Here is a 15,698-nt window from a genome sequence, read left to right as displayed (position 1 = left end):
CTTATTACTCAGGAGGTGAAGGTAAAAGGAATTCAGAATATACTGATTATGTTTTGTTTGTGTTGGCACAGTTTACATAAGAGTTAAGGAAAGAGTCATCTGGAAGGAATTGTCTTATGTCAACATAGCTAAGTATTCTGGGAAACTGAAAAAGAAAACGATTAAAAGAAATTCCCCCAAAACAGAATACAATACACTTTATAGTCAACTCAAGCTTAATTTAGGTTTTAAAAATGTATTAAAATAGCTTAACAGGCTACCTGTAAAAGAGCAATTAGATGAACATTTTAATGGAAAGTCTCTAACAGCCTCAAAATGCAAAAGAACCAACAAACTGGAGCTTCAATTTTCTGCATTTCACGTATCTGGATGGCATTTGAATTAAACAGGGACTTCCGAGAAATTGGGACAAGGGATTTACCTTTTTGTTCCTGGAGTCAAAAGTAAAATTCATACCTTCTTACTCACCCAATCTTCCACCCCTGGCCTGGGAGAAAGGACTGGCTTTCACTTCCTTTATGGCCCTGGCCACACTTGGTGCATTCTCTACTCTACTCTGGACCAGGCCAAGTCATAGGTCTCTGCCTGGGGAGGGAGACGGGAAAGAGGGTATGATTTGTCTAGGACCATATGAAGTTAATGAGCCTTTCTTGGCTGCTGGCCTTCAAACCTCCCTAAGCAATATAGGAGCCCAGTTGTGCTCACTCTCAAGGGAGTCAAAGCTCACCCTGGGCTACTTGCTGTCACCTCACCAGCTCTGCTGCCTGCCTAGACACAGTGGGTTTTCTTGAAAAGTGAGGGCTTGCTCTGTGCAGACTTGAGTTATCCATAAATGCTTAGTCAGATTATTTTTTCATGTGGAAACACTGGGTTCTGGTTTAAGCTAAATAATGTGTGGTGACCTTTGGACATAAAGAAATGACTTATCATCTACTATAGAAACACTCTATGATCAAGACGATGAGAAAAGCTAGCATTCTGAGAAAGTGGCAGTCCAGTAGGTCTTTCTGAAGTAGTCATGAATAGTCATGCAAACATCCGAATCAAACGGTAGCACCAAAGTGGGACAGCAGATCTCAGCAGGGAGGACTCACAGGGTCTGAGAGTTGGGGTGACTAGTGTCCAGTAGTCCAGCCCAAACAAGACTCCAATGTACAACTTGGCAGATAGGCAAATGGGCTTAGGCCTTCCTTTTCAGATGCTTCAGGTTTGTGAGGTGACCACTGTGTGGGGGAAGGAAGAGCAAGGGGCAGAGTGGCAGAGGTCACCCTACAGGCTTTTCATACACACCTGGCAGCAGCTGACTTGGGTGTGGTGCTGCCCAGTTTTCAATGTTTCTGGTACAGGTTCCTTCCCAAACTGCTGCCTGTGTTCCATTGTCTTGAGCCAGAAACTATACTTGTTGGCAAAGTAGTGACAGGTGCCCTGGGATCCACCACACTCAATGAAAGGAGTGGTACGAAAATCCTCTAGGCAGGAGCCAGGTGAGACCAGGGACTGGCCTCCACCCTCAGCGCCCGTGGCAGTGTGCTGAAATGGACAAGGGTGAGGTGTGAGCTGGACCCATGGGAGATGTTGGGTGCTCTGCTGCTCCAGAAGGGACATGTGCTTTTTTCCTAAGCTCAGGCCCCTTAGCTCAACCCCAATGTCTAGCCTGCAGACCAAAGGCTGTATTTTAGAACCTGGGCCGCTCATCCTCCTTTGTAGTAGCTTCAGGGCCAGGAGCTTCCCCTCCAAGATCCCTGGTATCCTCCCTCCCTGCTGCGTGTGGGCTGCAGCCACATCTCAGCCAGCATTTCCCAAACTGCTGGTGCCCTACTAGGGTGTACTAGGGGCTCACTCCAAATTCCATGGACACATAAATGTGAGAAAGGCTGAATTAAGGAAAATATAATAGGTTTCAAAATGCATTTCTTCTTAGAACACTTTTGTCTCCTCCAAAACCTTGGTGGTGGTATATGCCAAATAGGGAAGGAGCACACAATATTCCACAAAGTGGTTAAACCATTGGCCCCTCCCCCAACATATATATTAACAGCTCTTACTCAGAATTTACCTTTGTTAGAACTGATATTTTCAATCTGTACCACAACCTTTAGGTTGACATATGGTGTTTGTTACCTGCTGTGTACATGTTAGACTCAGATTTGGCCTAACATCATGACTCTCACTTCAGGAAGCTCCCACAGCACTCAATTTCAGGTTTTCCTCATCAGTGCCACTCATGAGCTGATAATCTCTGGTCACTGTACCCATAGTTAGAAGCCCCCTCTCTCTACTCCTGCCTCATCTCCCTCACCTCAACTGGGTTATTATCTGGACCACAGGAGGTGGGGAGGAGGCCTCATACACATCCAGTTCAGCAAATGGCCAATGGGACAAATGCCTAAGTTGGACACAGAGTAACACCTTACTTTGCAGAACTTTGGCAAAGTGTGTCTCCATAAAAGTGATCTTTCCTAATAAATGAAGCATCAAAGTTTTCCTCATTTTGTTCCTCAGGTAGAAAACTTTCTAACATGAATTACACACTACCCTTCCTTACTAAATAAAGACACTGTATTTTACAATTTGTATATGATCCAGGCTTGCTGCTGTGATTGTCAGCTTTTGCTTTGGAGGATTATGCAGGGACCCTATACAAAGAGACACAGATTGTAGAGTTCTTGGGTGGCCTTTGAATCATTTTCTCCCTCTTTTATCCCTTTTAGTAGACATGCCCCATTGCTTCAAGATGACTTACTAGGCAGTCCAAATTCCCACCCTTACATGTTTTCAGGAAAAAAAAAACATATATTCTAGTATGTTATAATTATGTATACAGTAAAAGAGATTCTGAATAAGGTTTTAGGAGCACTCCTATGAGCAAAGTACATGAGATTTCATACATAACTTTTGTACCATTCCTCGTGGAATCTCAGTTTACAGGACAGACTGATATGTGAGTGATTCTGTATTAAATTGAGACAAACTGCCAAATTCATAAATTCATAAAGATAAAGCAAAAATGGAAGTAGCTTACCCCAGGTAGGTACACTAATGTGAGGAAGACTGCACTTTGATAATTCTTCAAAGATACTCTCATGATTTCACCCCTGGTGATTTAACGAAGAAGCTCTGGTGAAGCAGGTACTTCAATGTATACCATACTGGTTTTACCTGGGAGTTATCCTGGCCCTAAACTTGACTTTTCACTCATTTACTGTCCTCAGTTATTCACAGAATGTCATTTGAAGGACCTGATGCTTCCTTGGGCTTACAGATATTCTCAGCTCTTTCTTATAGCATGGTTGGCCATTGCCTTCCCACTAGAAATGGCAAAGCAGCAGAGACCCCAGAAGAGACATGGAAATAGCAGCCCTCATCTGAGAATTTTGGGAGGAGGTGGTGGCTAGAGGGAGTGTGGGCAGAAGAGAAGGGAGTGTCATGCCCAGCCTGACCACTGAGAGTATGTCCCAGCTCTAAGTGGGGACAGCCAGTCCCTCACAGTCCAGCTGGTGATTCATAGGTATTCCCACCCCTGAACCACTGGGTGCAAACTGTTCCTTTCTATTCATACCCGTAATTACCTATCATTCATACAGAACTGGGCTCTCTGATCTTTAGCCAAGCCTAGACCAAGCATTTTCCTTTCTTTCAAACTCTGTGGTTTCTATCCTGTGCTTCTTGAGCCTGGAAGTCAGTCTGAGGACCCTCCCAGAGATCGCTGCCCTCTGCCTCTACAGTAGGGGCAGGGGCCTTACCATGAGGAAGGAGTACCCAATCCAGAGGCTGTGCCAGCCCAGGGGGCACTGCGGAATGGTTATATCCTGGCTGTGCACAGCAATGGCTTGTGAGGATGCCTCACAGACAGAGCAGCGGCTGATGTACTGGGGAATCTTGGTCTGGCCAATGGGCATCATGGGGATAGGGCGGTGGTAGAAAGCCAGTAGGACTTATCATTGCTCCTGGCATAATGGCTCACTTCGTTGATGTTGCAGTAGATGAAGGGCATGGTGCTGAAGTGGGGCAGGCAGGAGCCAGAAAACCCTGGAAGGAGATAAGGTAGGTAAGAGTAAGGCTGGGACTATGCCTAGGGTTACTTAGCTGATGGTGGTTTGGTTTTACATCCAACCACTTTTACCAGAACATGGATGCCTCTCCTTAACATGTGGGACACTACACACTTAAGTCTGTTTATCAAATCCTATTTTTATTGCAGAATGGAAGTTTGATAGTGAAAATAATCTTTTTATAAATTGAATAATGTCTCCTTAATTAATCTGCTTTGTAAAGCCAGCATTTAATAGAGTGAGTCTGCTTTTCAGAGTTAGCATACCTGTAGACAACACAATTAATTCTTGGGTAATCATCCTTGCCTCTCAGTTCTTATTATTATTGCTACTACTAATTGCTAACATTTTTGGATGCTTAATATGTGCCAAACATTGTTCTAAGCATTTTATATTGGGTAATTCATGTTATCCTTATACCACCTCATGAAATAGGTACTAGGATTAGCCTTGTCACATTCAGGAGGAAGTGGAAGCTTAGAGAAGTTGAATAACTTGTCCCTGGGTACACGGCTAGTGTTAGAACACAGACCTGATACCAGAGCTGGTGTGTGTAACCCAGTCCCCAGCAGTGGGCCTATCAGGGCTTGGGGTAACAAAGATCGTGGCTCTTGGTTCTTGTGGGGACGGATGGCCAGGATTGGCTGTGAGAATCAGTACCTACCCAAGTCCTGGTTGTGGGCTTTCTTCTGCCCCTCCACAAACAGCAAGCTGTAACCCACCCACAGCTGGGTCATCTCAGAGGGGCACGGGGTCACCTGTTTTGACTGGCTGTGCTTCACTAAGGTGTAGCCCACTCTCACGCTCTGTCCAGGCAATCCAGCCTTCCCAACGGGGCCCTGTTTTCCTGGAGGTTGTGAGAGGGAAAGAGCAGAAAAGTAGCAGCCAATAATAATAGCAGTTACTCACTTTGTGCTGAGCATTGAGAAAGGCACAATTTCATCACCCCACTTTGTAGATGAGGAAACTGAGGCTCAGAGGATCCACAGCTAGCGAGTGTGGAGCTAGAATGCCAATTGAGATGTAGAGTAGTCCCACCTTATCTGGGGTACTGCTTTCTGAAGTTTCAGTTACCTGTGGTCAGCCACAGTTCAAAAATATTAAATGGAAATTTTCAAAAATAAACACTTCATAAGTTTTAAGCAGTTGCATGCCATTCCGAGTAGCATGATGAAATTTTGCACCATCCTATTCCGTCCTGCCCAAGACATGAACCATCCTTTTGTCCAGCATCTCCACACTGTATATGTTCCCTGCCCATTAGTCACTTAGTAGCCATCTCAGTTACCAGGTCACGTATGTTCAAGTGACCCCTATTTTGCCTAATAATGACCTGAAAGCCATTTGCATAACTTTTATTGCAGTATATTATTATAATTGTTCTATTTTATTATTGTTGATGTTAATCTCTTACTATGAATGCTTACATTTCTAAATTCAACTTTAACATTGGTAGGCATGTATAGGAAAAAATACTAATTAAAAAATTCAGTACTCTGTGGTTTCAGGCATTCACTGGGGATCTCAGAATGTATCCTCTTCAGATAAATGGGGGAGTACTGTATCTGGTTACAGAATCCCCATTTTAAAAAGCACACTATCTGACTTCCCTCCCACAGTCACTTGGCTCTGGGTTCACTAAGACGGGGCAGAGGGATTTACTTCTCAGGCCAAGGTTCTCATAGGAGGTAACTAAGTACCTTTACCTGCTGAATCAGAGGCAACAAAAGCAGAGCTAGGATTAGCAAGGCAAAATTGCATCCTCCTCTCTTGCCCATGGCAAATGATCATACCACTTTCCCATGAAGTCTCAAAACTGTTCTCTACTCAGGACACTAATTTACTATCTCTGATATAAGATGGGAGGTAAGTAGCAGAACAACTAAACCTGATCTCAAATTTTCTTATATCTTGAACCACCCTCCCATCCACATCAGAATCCCTGGGTAGAAAAGGGGAGGTGCAGGGCAGGGGACCATACTATACAATAGAATCAAGGCTCTTAAGAGCTGGAAGACAACTCAGGAAAGGGTTTGGAACAGGCATTTGCCTTCAAGAATGTAGAGCTCTAATCCTTCATAGGCTCAGAGGCAATGAATTAGAGCCCAGTTTTCCAGCTTCTAGGCAGTGTCAAGCTTTAGCACCAGATTTCCTAATTCTCAGATTTGAGATTTTAACTCACCACCAAGCCCCAACCCTCACAGAAGCCCTCTGCCCCTAGTGCCGACATTGTCAGACCTTCAAGTCCTGGAGGGCCTTGCAGTCCAGGAAGACCGGGATCGCCAAGAGCTCCAGGTGGGCGAAGGAGCCTGCTTGGGCCGTCTTTGCCAGGGTTGCCAGGTAAACCTTTGGGGCCTACCCATAAAGAAGGCCCACAGTGGGGTACACAATATGGAGGGTCTGGAGGAGCCCTCCTGAAAAAGAGGACTCATATGTCATGCCCAGGATTCACCAGGAGATGTCACACAGGCCGTCAGGTTGCAGCACACACTGAGCTCAGTCCTGAGCTTCCTGGGCTAGTTCTTAGTTCATGTTGGGGCATCTTGGCCTGGGATTGCCTTTCTGATCCACTTCACATTTATTTCGTCCTCCCTTCCTCTCATCCTTCCAGCAATGCTGGGAAGAATGTAGGGCCATTGCTGCCATCTCATGTCAGAAATGAGGACATGGAAGCCCAGAGAGACTGCTAAACTTATTTCAGTTGGGGGAAAAAAAACTGGGATTAGGAGCTAGGTTTCCTGTCCCCCAGCCCTGGGCCACCTCCATTGCTTTTCATCCTCCGCCACACTCCCTCCTTCTCTCAGCAGCATGTTAGAGAGAGTCAAGCTGTCTGTAGTAACTGCTATGCTCTTCCCACACATTCTCTAAAACCAAGTACAACTGCTGATTCTGCTGACCTTTCCTCCTGACAAGAAGCTTGGCAGCTCTGTGAGGAGCTTAGGAAACACTTGAGGAAGGCATCCCCTTGGAGCTGGGCTTTCCAGCCGGTTTGTTCAGCCTCTTAGCCAAAGCTGTCTCAGCTCCCCTTTCTCAGGCACCATTCTTACCTTGGAGGCCTACAGGGCCTTGAACTCCAGGATCTCCCATGAGCCCAGGGATGCCATCAATGCCCGGTAGACCCATGGGTCCAGGAGAAGCCTGAATGGTTTCTGCAACTGGTGTTTTGCCTGGAGCACCTCGAGGGCCAGAAAAGCCTATGGGCAGGTGAGGAGAATGAAAATGTCAGTTGGATGCTGAGGAGGCAGCCAGGATGGGTCCCTGGAAGACTCCCTTTCTCCCTCATAATCATCCACTTTCTGCCCCTCCTCTTTGTCCCCACAGTCCCCACTGAATACCACACAATGTCCTCTTTACCCATCTACCTTCCCAATGGATTGGTAGCTCCTTGAGGGTAGGAACCAAATTGTATTTATCTTGTCTTTCTCAGGGCCTGTATATGGTAGGCAAGTCAGGAAGTGTTTGTTGTAAATATGGTAGTCTGAGACTTAGCTAGGGGCTGGGATAATTGTTTACTCACTCACTGGTAAGGGCAGTGTGAAGGAGGGTGAGGGGACACCTCTAATCCCAGAGGTTCAATTGGCATCACAGCCTAGAACTCCAAACTTAGGTAGCTGGGTTACTATTAAAGTCAAACAAGCCAATTTGCTTAGTAATTTATTGACTAAGTATTTCCTGAGTTGCTTACTGTATAGATCAGGGGAGAGAGCAGTGAATAAGATACATGTTTATGGAGATTATGGTCTGGTGATAAAAATAATGTATAACCTGACAAATGTCATTAATCTTACTACAAATTTTGAGAAGGGCTACAAAGGAAATGAACAGTGAAGTCACAATGAGAGGGAGGACAGGGGACTATAAGGTGGAGAACTTGCTTTAGAGAGTGGTAAGTGGCATCTTATAAACAATAACATTTAAGTTAAGACCACTGAAGCATTAGGAAGAGCTGGGGAGGGTGGTGCAAGAGTATTCCAGGAAATAGAAGTAGTGTGTGCAAAGGCCCTGTGGCCAAGTGTTTTTAGATAACTGATAGAGGTTAGTGTGGCAACAGCACAGTGAGCTGCAAAGGGGACAGAGGCATCACATAGGGCTTTGTGGCCGTTGTTAGTTTATTTGTATGCCATGGGAGGCCAGTGGATGATTTAAACTTTTATGAAACCTCTCTCACCACAGTGAGGTGAAATGACTGTTAGGCAAGGTGCACAACAGAAGCAAGGAGACCAGTTAGCAGGTCACTGCAGTGATTCATGTGAGGAATATTTATGGCTTGGACCTGGATAGTAGTGGTGGAGGTGATAAGAGGTGAGTGGATGCAAGACACATTTAAGAGATACAACCCTCAGGACTTGCTAATGGATTGGATGTCTGTGAGTGACAGATGTGGTGGTAAAGGATTGGAAAGATGGTTCTTCATTTCTGGATTGAGCAAATGGGTGAGTGGTGATCTGAGTGAGAATATAATTCCCACTAATGCAAAATGGCAAGACCAGTGGTAGGATGCATGGTGGTAAAGTAGCAGTGTTTTTCAGTCCTGGGAGCTGATGGAGACAGAAATATCCCCAAACTTCCTCCCTGGAGGAGCTTGATCAAGCTATTTCAGGCATGCAGGATTTCTTGGAGTGGTGTGCAGTGACTCCTGAAGGAATGTTATCCCTAGACCCTTTCCTGGCACATGCTCTCAACTCACCTTTTGGGCCTGCCTTCTCCTTCATCCCAGATAATCCTGGGTCTCCAAGTGACCCAACCTTGCCTGGAGTCCCCATGAAGCCAGGCTCACCTCTCATGTCTGGCGAAGTCCAAAGGAAAGCAAGTCATAGTCTGGCATGGTGGTGCTGCTGGTGGGGAGCAAAGACTAGGCTGAGATGAGGTTGGGAAGAGCATTATCAGCTGGACTCTCTTCACAGGGCCACAGGAAGGAGTCGTGTCTAACTATAGAATGAGAAAGGGCCCAGCAGTCAGCCAAGTAAGCAATCATACCTTTTAGTCCTAGTTCTCCAGGGAGGCCAGAGAAACCTGAAATTCCTTGGTCTCCTTTGGGCTCTTTAGGGCCAGGAACTCCAGGGAAGCCAGGGTCTCCAGGGTCACCTTGATCAGAGGATGGCCCAGGGGGACCTGGGAAGCCTAGGGATGAGATGGGAAGAGGAATAAGTAAGGGCAGGTGAACAAGAAGTGGCCACTGCTGAAAGCCCATCCCCATGGCAGAGAATGTTTTCTTGCTATCTGTGGGGTCCCAGTGCCCAGACCTTCCCAAAACTTTTTAGCAAAATGCAGCCCATTCCCGTCATCCAGGTCCCTGCTTGGGGAGGGGTGTGAGGCCGAGTAGGCCCATGCATGTCCAGCCATAGGGATGGGGATGAACTGTATATGGGACCTCCCCAAACTTTAGATGAAAGGTGATGGCCAGCTCCATTTTGGACTTCCTACCTTTACCTCGTTCTTCATCTAGCCCAGGTTTCCCAGGATCTTCAGGCTGTCCTACTATGACTGAGGGCAAAGAGAGGCCTGGGGCACCAGGGGGACCAGCAGGTCCCTGGAAACCTGGGAAACCTGCAAAGAACAAATAGAAGGAGCTGCATGGACTTTGTGTGACCTGAAGAGGGCCAGGATCTCTCAGAGAAAATGGACATTTACACAGAAAATGGAAATGGTTGGTAGTTGCCAGACCAGCAGACACCAGCAGAGGGCTCTTCTCCCTTTGTGCTACTTTGGCAGCCAGTAGATGAAATAGCTGACAGGGTTCAGAGACTCCCCTCTGCAGCAGGTACTGTATTTAATTGGGATAGAGCTTTGGAAAGTTCTAGCTCTCCAATCTCACTGGTAATAGAAATATTTTAGATTTCCCCCAAATTAGGAAAAAAGGCATGACTACAGCACCTGGAATTGAAGTTTCCCGAAGTGTTTTTAAACCTATCGTTCCTGTTACACATTCCATTAAGTTAGCCAGTTGTGTCTTATGTTGTCCAGAAAAGGTACATATCGAGGTGGGGCACAGTCCCCAACTAATCAGAATAGACACCTGCTGGGTCAGAATGGAGGTGCCCAGGGCACTGTGCCTCCTGATGTCTTGTAGAGCTAACTTCTAGATTTTTTTTAGGCAAACTGGAAAACACTTTTATAGGTAATTCATGATATTGGCTGAATGCATGCTTAATTAAGACTACAGAACAAATTTATCTGTACTAAATTGCTCCCCACTTTTGGCCAAAGAGAATAGTCACGTATTAGAGTAGATACAGAATATTTGTTTGCTCAAATTTTAATATTGCTTTATAAGTTGTCTGCTTGTGGAATGGTTTCTAATATGTTCAAAAAAAATTCAACTGATGACAGAAGATTTATTTAATGCACATATTGAATACATAGATATTCACATCAAAGCCATACATACAAATGTAGAAGTTTGTATTATACTTTTAGCATGAAAGAAATGCATTTATTACTTTGATATATTCTAGAAGATATTCAAATAAAGAGAAATAGAGTCAAACTAGTTGATAAACTGTTCTGATGGTTGAGATTCTTATTTTTTTGTTTGTAGAAACAAAATTCAAAAAAATTAGTTGCATTTATTTTTGACAACCTGATTATATTAATGCTGAATTCCTCATATTTAGGTAAGGAATAGTAAAGGCAAATCCATGAAAACTTGTAAAGAAAGATGGTAGACGGGTGATGTTTTTAATAGCTCATTAATTAATTAAATATTGAGGGAATATAGAGAAGGAAAATATAAATTTCAAGAAAAGTCTCTAATGATTACATGTCCAAAAAAGAAACAAAAAATACAAAGAGGAGTTTATTGCAAAACCACATGGTTCTACTTTTAATATTGTCAAGTGTTTCTTGAAAAACTTTTGAAGTATTTTTTATCTTCACAAAGGTAAAAATCTGAAAAGAGACATTGGTTTTTTTCTGAAAAAATATATATGCTAAAGTTATGCAAAACCACTAAATGAGACACCATATAGAGTAGAGTGTGGGCAACACATGCGTTATAAAAATTCTCATTTCAATTTTTGGAACCACCTTCATTTTTTACCTGTTTCTTTATTTTATAATTACACCAATTTACCATCAAGCCTGAAATAAAGGTATTACCGACCTCAAACAGGAAATAAACTCATTAAGACATTTTAAACGAGCATATAAAAATGCAAGAAGGCATATTTTTCCAACTCATTCCAATGTCAGAGCCTTAGAAAACCCTAAATATACAAATTCAGCCTCTAAATATGTAGTACAAATATATAAATAGATGGTGTATTTTGAAATTATTTAGATAAAAGCATTTTAGGGTCAGAGATTGCTCTAGGAAGTTTCCTTAGGGGTAAATCCTCATTTTACACTGATATCTATGATCAAATCAGAGATAGATATTGAGAAAAGCAGCAGACTATTTAGAAACCATACATAAAAAAGAATCCAGAAATAAAAAAAAAATCCAGATACAATGAACATCTGTTCTAATCCCACAATTGTTTAAGAAAAAAAGATATTACCTTTGATTGCATGCCCTTCAAAGGTTCTACCACCTTCCCTCCATTTCAAAGGCACTGACTCCTGAATTTTGTGTTCATAATTTTCTTTTCATTACAGTTGGACCATGCATATTTGTATCTTGAACAATATATTGGTTGTTTTTGCTTATTTATGAACCTTTAACAATGGAATCATACCAAGTTATATTCCTCCGGTACCTCTTTTGTTTTTCTCTCTCAATATTATGTTTCTGAAATGTATCCATCCTGACATGTGCTGTTTATTACATTTAAAATTGTGATTTTATTACTTTAGATAATAAAGGAAATAAATAATTTAATGACCAGGCATTCACAGTCTAGATTTGAAATAAGAAAAGACAATGCCCCTTTGCTTCTATCTGGATCCTCTCTGCTCTGTGTCCTGTGAAATAAGTCTCACAATCTCCCTATAGGTTCAGACCCTGTTTAAGCCCTCAAAGGAAAGAGTAAAGAGAGACAGCAGATGGATCAATATAAATGCATCAGGAAATGAATTAATATGAGTACAGATCCTGGAAAACATATGCAAGTTATACAAACATACACATTATACAAATATGCACATAAATAAGTAAAATATAGAACCCCAGGCCCCAGAACTATGAGGAACAGAACATTTTGCAAATATGTTTCCTCGGTTAACATGTAAATGCTATAATGGTCAACATGTCTTGAGCATTTGACTATGTGCCAGACAGTGCGCTAAGTGCTTTTGTTGTGTGTGGAAGAAAATCACTTTATTTTTAATTGACTCACAAATATTAACATCACAAAAGTTGGTTTAAGGAAGCCATACAAACATTTGCCCAGCCCCAAACTCAATACCACCTCAATTAATTTCTATGTAGTAAGTACACTCTCTTCCATTGCAATTCTGAGGCAAGGAAACTATTAATAATAGGAGAGGTTCAACTGATAGTTTTATACTTTCACTATCAATTATATCTTTATACTAAATTAACTTCGTCATGAGAGATGATTTTCTGTTTCTTCATTATGAACTTCTTGATTAGGCTAACCCATTTGCAAACTTGCACTGTTTCAGCACCTTGCTGAAACCCTCACAAAAACTTAAGGTCACTCTGGTTCTGTGTACCCTCCAAAAATTGTTTCATCTCATAGTGGCATGGGCCAAACTGCTGCTGGTATGTTGGCTGAGTTCTCTGAGGCTCCTGGTAAGTGATGTCAGGCCATTGTGTGGACAACAGCAGAGCCCACAACCATACCAGCTGCAGTAGTTGCCATCTGGGCCATGAGACCTGGCTGCTGGAGGGCAGCAGCAGGTGAGCCAACAGCAGATGGTGGAGCTGGCGCTGGCAGCTGAGCTGCTGGTGCTGGCCTGGGCGCAGCTCTCATATGAGGTGCCCGGCTAGCAAGAGGGGCCATGTGGGAGGTGTGGCTTCAGCTTCCACACAGCATTGCAACCACTCTATAGCTCTGTGTCTACAAGTCTAAGTGCTTTTATATACCTTGCTCCTCCCTGATTCTTCACCAAACCTCTGAGGTAGAGTTTCTTATTATGCCCATTTTATAGAAAAGGAAAACTGGGGGTCCATTTTGGACTGAGGGGCAAGAAACTTCCTTATTCAAGGTCATATAGCTACTAAGAGGTAGAGCTGGAATTTGAATCCAGCAGTCTGACTTCAGAGTCCATACTCTTAGCCATGATTCTACACTACATTCATTTCCTGTTTTATACTGAGTTGGATATATATGGGTCTTCAGAACATTCCTAAGGAGAGTAAAAGAATCAGAATTAACTCTCACTGCCTGACAGATGAGGAAAGGGAGACTCAGAAAGGGACTTCAGATAATGTGTGAGTCAGGGGACAAGATTAGGGCACAATCAACTTTTACGCAAACCCAACAAATCCTAATTGAGTGCCTGCTCTGTGCCTGTCATAGGGTGATATTTATCCTCTTAGTCTTGGGCTCCATCCAGCAGCCACACTTTCTTCCCAGGGCTCTGGAAGTACTATACACAATGGGCACTGAGGAATTTCTGACAAACCACTAGGTGAACAAGCTCTGTTCTTCAGGACCATTAAACTGAGGCTCTGGCCAAGTGCAAGAGAGGCCTTGAGTCACATAATGGAGAATGAGAGGAAATATGGAGGCTAGAGGGGACTCTCTGAACTACTCCCTGACACCCCTTCTTAAGAAAGCCCTAGGCACTCTGTTCCACTGGGTTCTAAGATTCCCAGACCTCTGAAGACATGCACAGCTCAACCCCGTGAGCTTTATATCCCTGAAAAACTGCAACCTTGGCTCCCTAGACAGGCCTTACCCAGCTTCTACAAGGCCTGACTTGGGGCCACTTACCTTGGCCACCTTTTTGTCCTTTCATGCCTGACTTCCCTGGCACTCCAGTGCCAACTCCAGGAGAACCATTTTTGCCTTTGGGACCAGGCAAGCCAGCTGGCCCTGGCACAACGGTTATACTAGGTCCTAGGAGGAAGTGCAGAGAGAAGTGGGGAGCAGATCTCAGTGAGGGGTGAGGCCCTACTGCTACTTACCATGGGCCTGTCTGAAATAAGAGGAAGCAGAGCTCATCTGAGTAGAAGTACAAACCCTACCCTCTTTCCTCCCCACAGCAAGGCAGCCCAGATTGGGGTCTGGCAAAGAGATCTATGAGTTCAAGCCTAAAGGGTACACCACAGTAAAGAACTCATGGACAGCCCCTACCAGGTTTCTGTTGCCGAGTCTGTGCTCTCCACCTTGCCCTTGAATGTCTTCCTTACCTGGATTTCCATGGGTCCCCTTGGTTCCTGGAAGCCCATTTAGTCCACGCAAACCAAGAACTCCAGGATAACCTGGGGGGAAACGATATCAGAAATGGCTCTAGTAACTCTAAATCATGAATGGTCAGCAAAATGTCCTGTTCCTCAAGGGCACTGCAAAGTCCTCATTTTAAAGGTCATAGTCTTTCTTGAGGCATTACTTAATGCCCTAAGGGAGACTGGGCCACACTTAACCTATACACTCCACCACCGGGTTTCCTGATGCTTATTAGAAACCAATATAGCTTTAAGAACAGGGTAATAAACAATTGGGTTTCTTCAAGAAGTCAGAATGCCAATGCCAATACCCTGAGTTTCCAGCTCCCAGAGAACACTGCCCAATCTCTAAATCAGGGAAAGTCTTTTATATGTAAGACCATTGACCTTATGAATTGTTCTCTTCTTCCCATTTATGCTGGCCATCCTTATTTTCTCTTCATTCTCCTTTCCTATTATTACTCATGTAGCCCAGTCAATGACTCTCCTGGATATGGCTTAATCCCAGCTAGTATCTGATAATATAAAGTAGTTGCTATCCTTTTTTTGAGGGAAGGACTCCCTTCCTCACTGTCTTCTCCAAAATGCACATACCTTTAGTTCCTATTAGACCAGGGGGTCCCACAGGCCCAGGTGACCCTGGGTAGCCCAGAGAACCTGGAAGTTCTGGATTTCCTCTCATGCCTGCAATCCCTGGGAGTCCTAAAAGTGAAGCCAAGGTAGATGTTCAGAATGGGTCATGCCTTGAAGGTAATCTTAACTTTTTCAGAATAAAGTTGTCATGTAGCATGGTACCTGGGAAGCTAAGAAGACCAACATCTCTAGGAATACCAACTTTCCCATTGTCACCTTTAATTTCAGGTAAACCCGTGTCACCGACTTGTCCAGCTTTTCCTTTCATACCTAGAAATCAAGAAAAATATGAAAGGTTCCAAGATGGCTACAGAGTAGCTAGAAGCTCTGTTCACTTGTGCCCAGCCCTGGACTGATATTACAGCTAAACCACAGAGCAATCAACTCGAAAATCCAGCCAAGTGTGAGTAAGAGCAGGTGTGAGTGTGTATGTGAACGAGTGTTCAGGTGTGTGTGCAAGTGTGTGAGTGCCTGCCCACCTGCGAGGGCACTCAGGGGCAGGTGACCCAGGCTCTCCTGGTGGAGCCACTGACATCACAGCCACCCAGCCTAGTGCATCTGGCTGCACAGATTTGGGGCAGGAGCATTCTGTGAAAGTTACAATTCCTCCTTGGGAAGAAGCTACCAGAGTAGCTGCGCCTTAGTGCCTAGACTTAGCTCTGTGCCCTCTGCCCTGTGCAGGGCTGCACACTCCACCACCACCAAGAGCCAGGGTC

At 44.1% G+C, this 15,698-nt stretch overlaps 1 protein-coding gene and 1 pseudogene across 1 annotated transcript in view; both read right to left on the bottom strand.

Annotated features, from left to right (window-relative positions):
- Positions 1 to 1,269: 1,269 nt before the first annotated feature.
- The window catches only part of COL4A6 (collagen type IV alpha 6 chain), a 349,822-nt gene continuing 335,393 nt past the window's right edge, over positions 1,270 to 15,698 (bottom strand). The window contains 13 exon segments of the mRNA XM_090264056.1: positions 1,270 to 1,530; positions 3,744 to 3,913; positions 3,916 to 4,029; positions 4,717 to 4,907; positions 6,290 to 6,407; positions 7,100 to 7,246; positions 8,740 to 8,838; positions 9,030 to 9,173; positions 9,477 to 9,599; positions 13,895 to 14,020; positions 14,314 to 14,385; positions 14,944 to 15,051; positions 15,145 to 15,253. Coding sequence (XP_090120182.1) covers positions 1,270 to 1,530; positions 3,744 to 3,913; positions 3,916 to 4,029; positions 4,717 to 4,907; positions 6,290 to 6,407; positions 7,100 to 7,246; positions 8,740 to 8,838; positions 9,030 to 9,173; positions 9,477 to 9,599; positions 13,895 to 14,020; positions 14,314 to 14,385; positions 14,944 to 15,051; positions 15,145 to 15,253 — 1,782 coding nt within the window.
- Positions 12,582 to 12,991, bottom strand: LOC149991002 (coiled-coil-helix-coiled-coil-helix domain-containing protein 2 pseudogene; annotated as a pseudogene).

Source organism: Furipterus horrens, unplaced genomic scaffold, assembly GCF_987537825.1.
Source record: "Furipterus horrens unplaced genomic scaffold, mFurHor1.1.pri manual_scaffold_17, whole genome shotgun sequence".
NCBI lineage: Eukaryota > Metazoa > Chordata > Mammalia > Chiroptera > Furipteridae > Furipterus > Furipterus horrens.
Note: the sequence above shows the minus strand (reverse complement) of the source record. Positions and strands in the feature narration are given on the sequence as shown.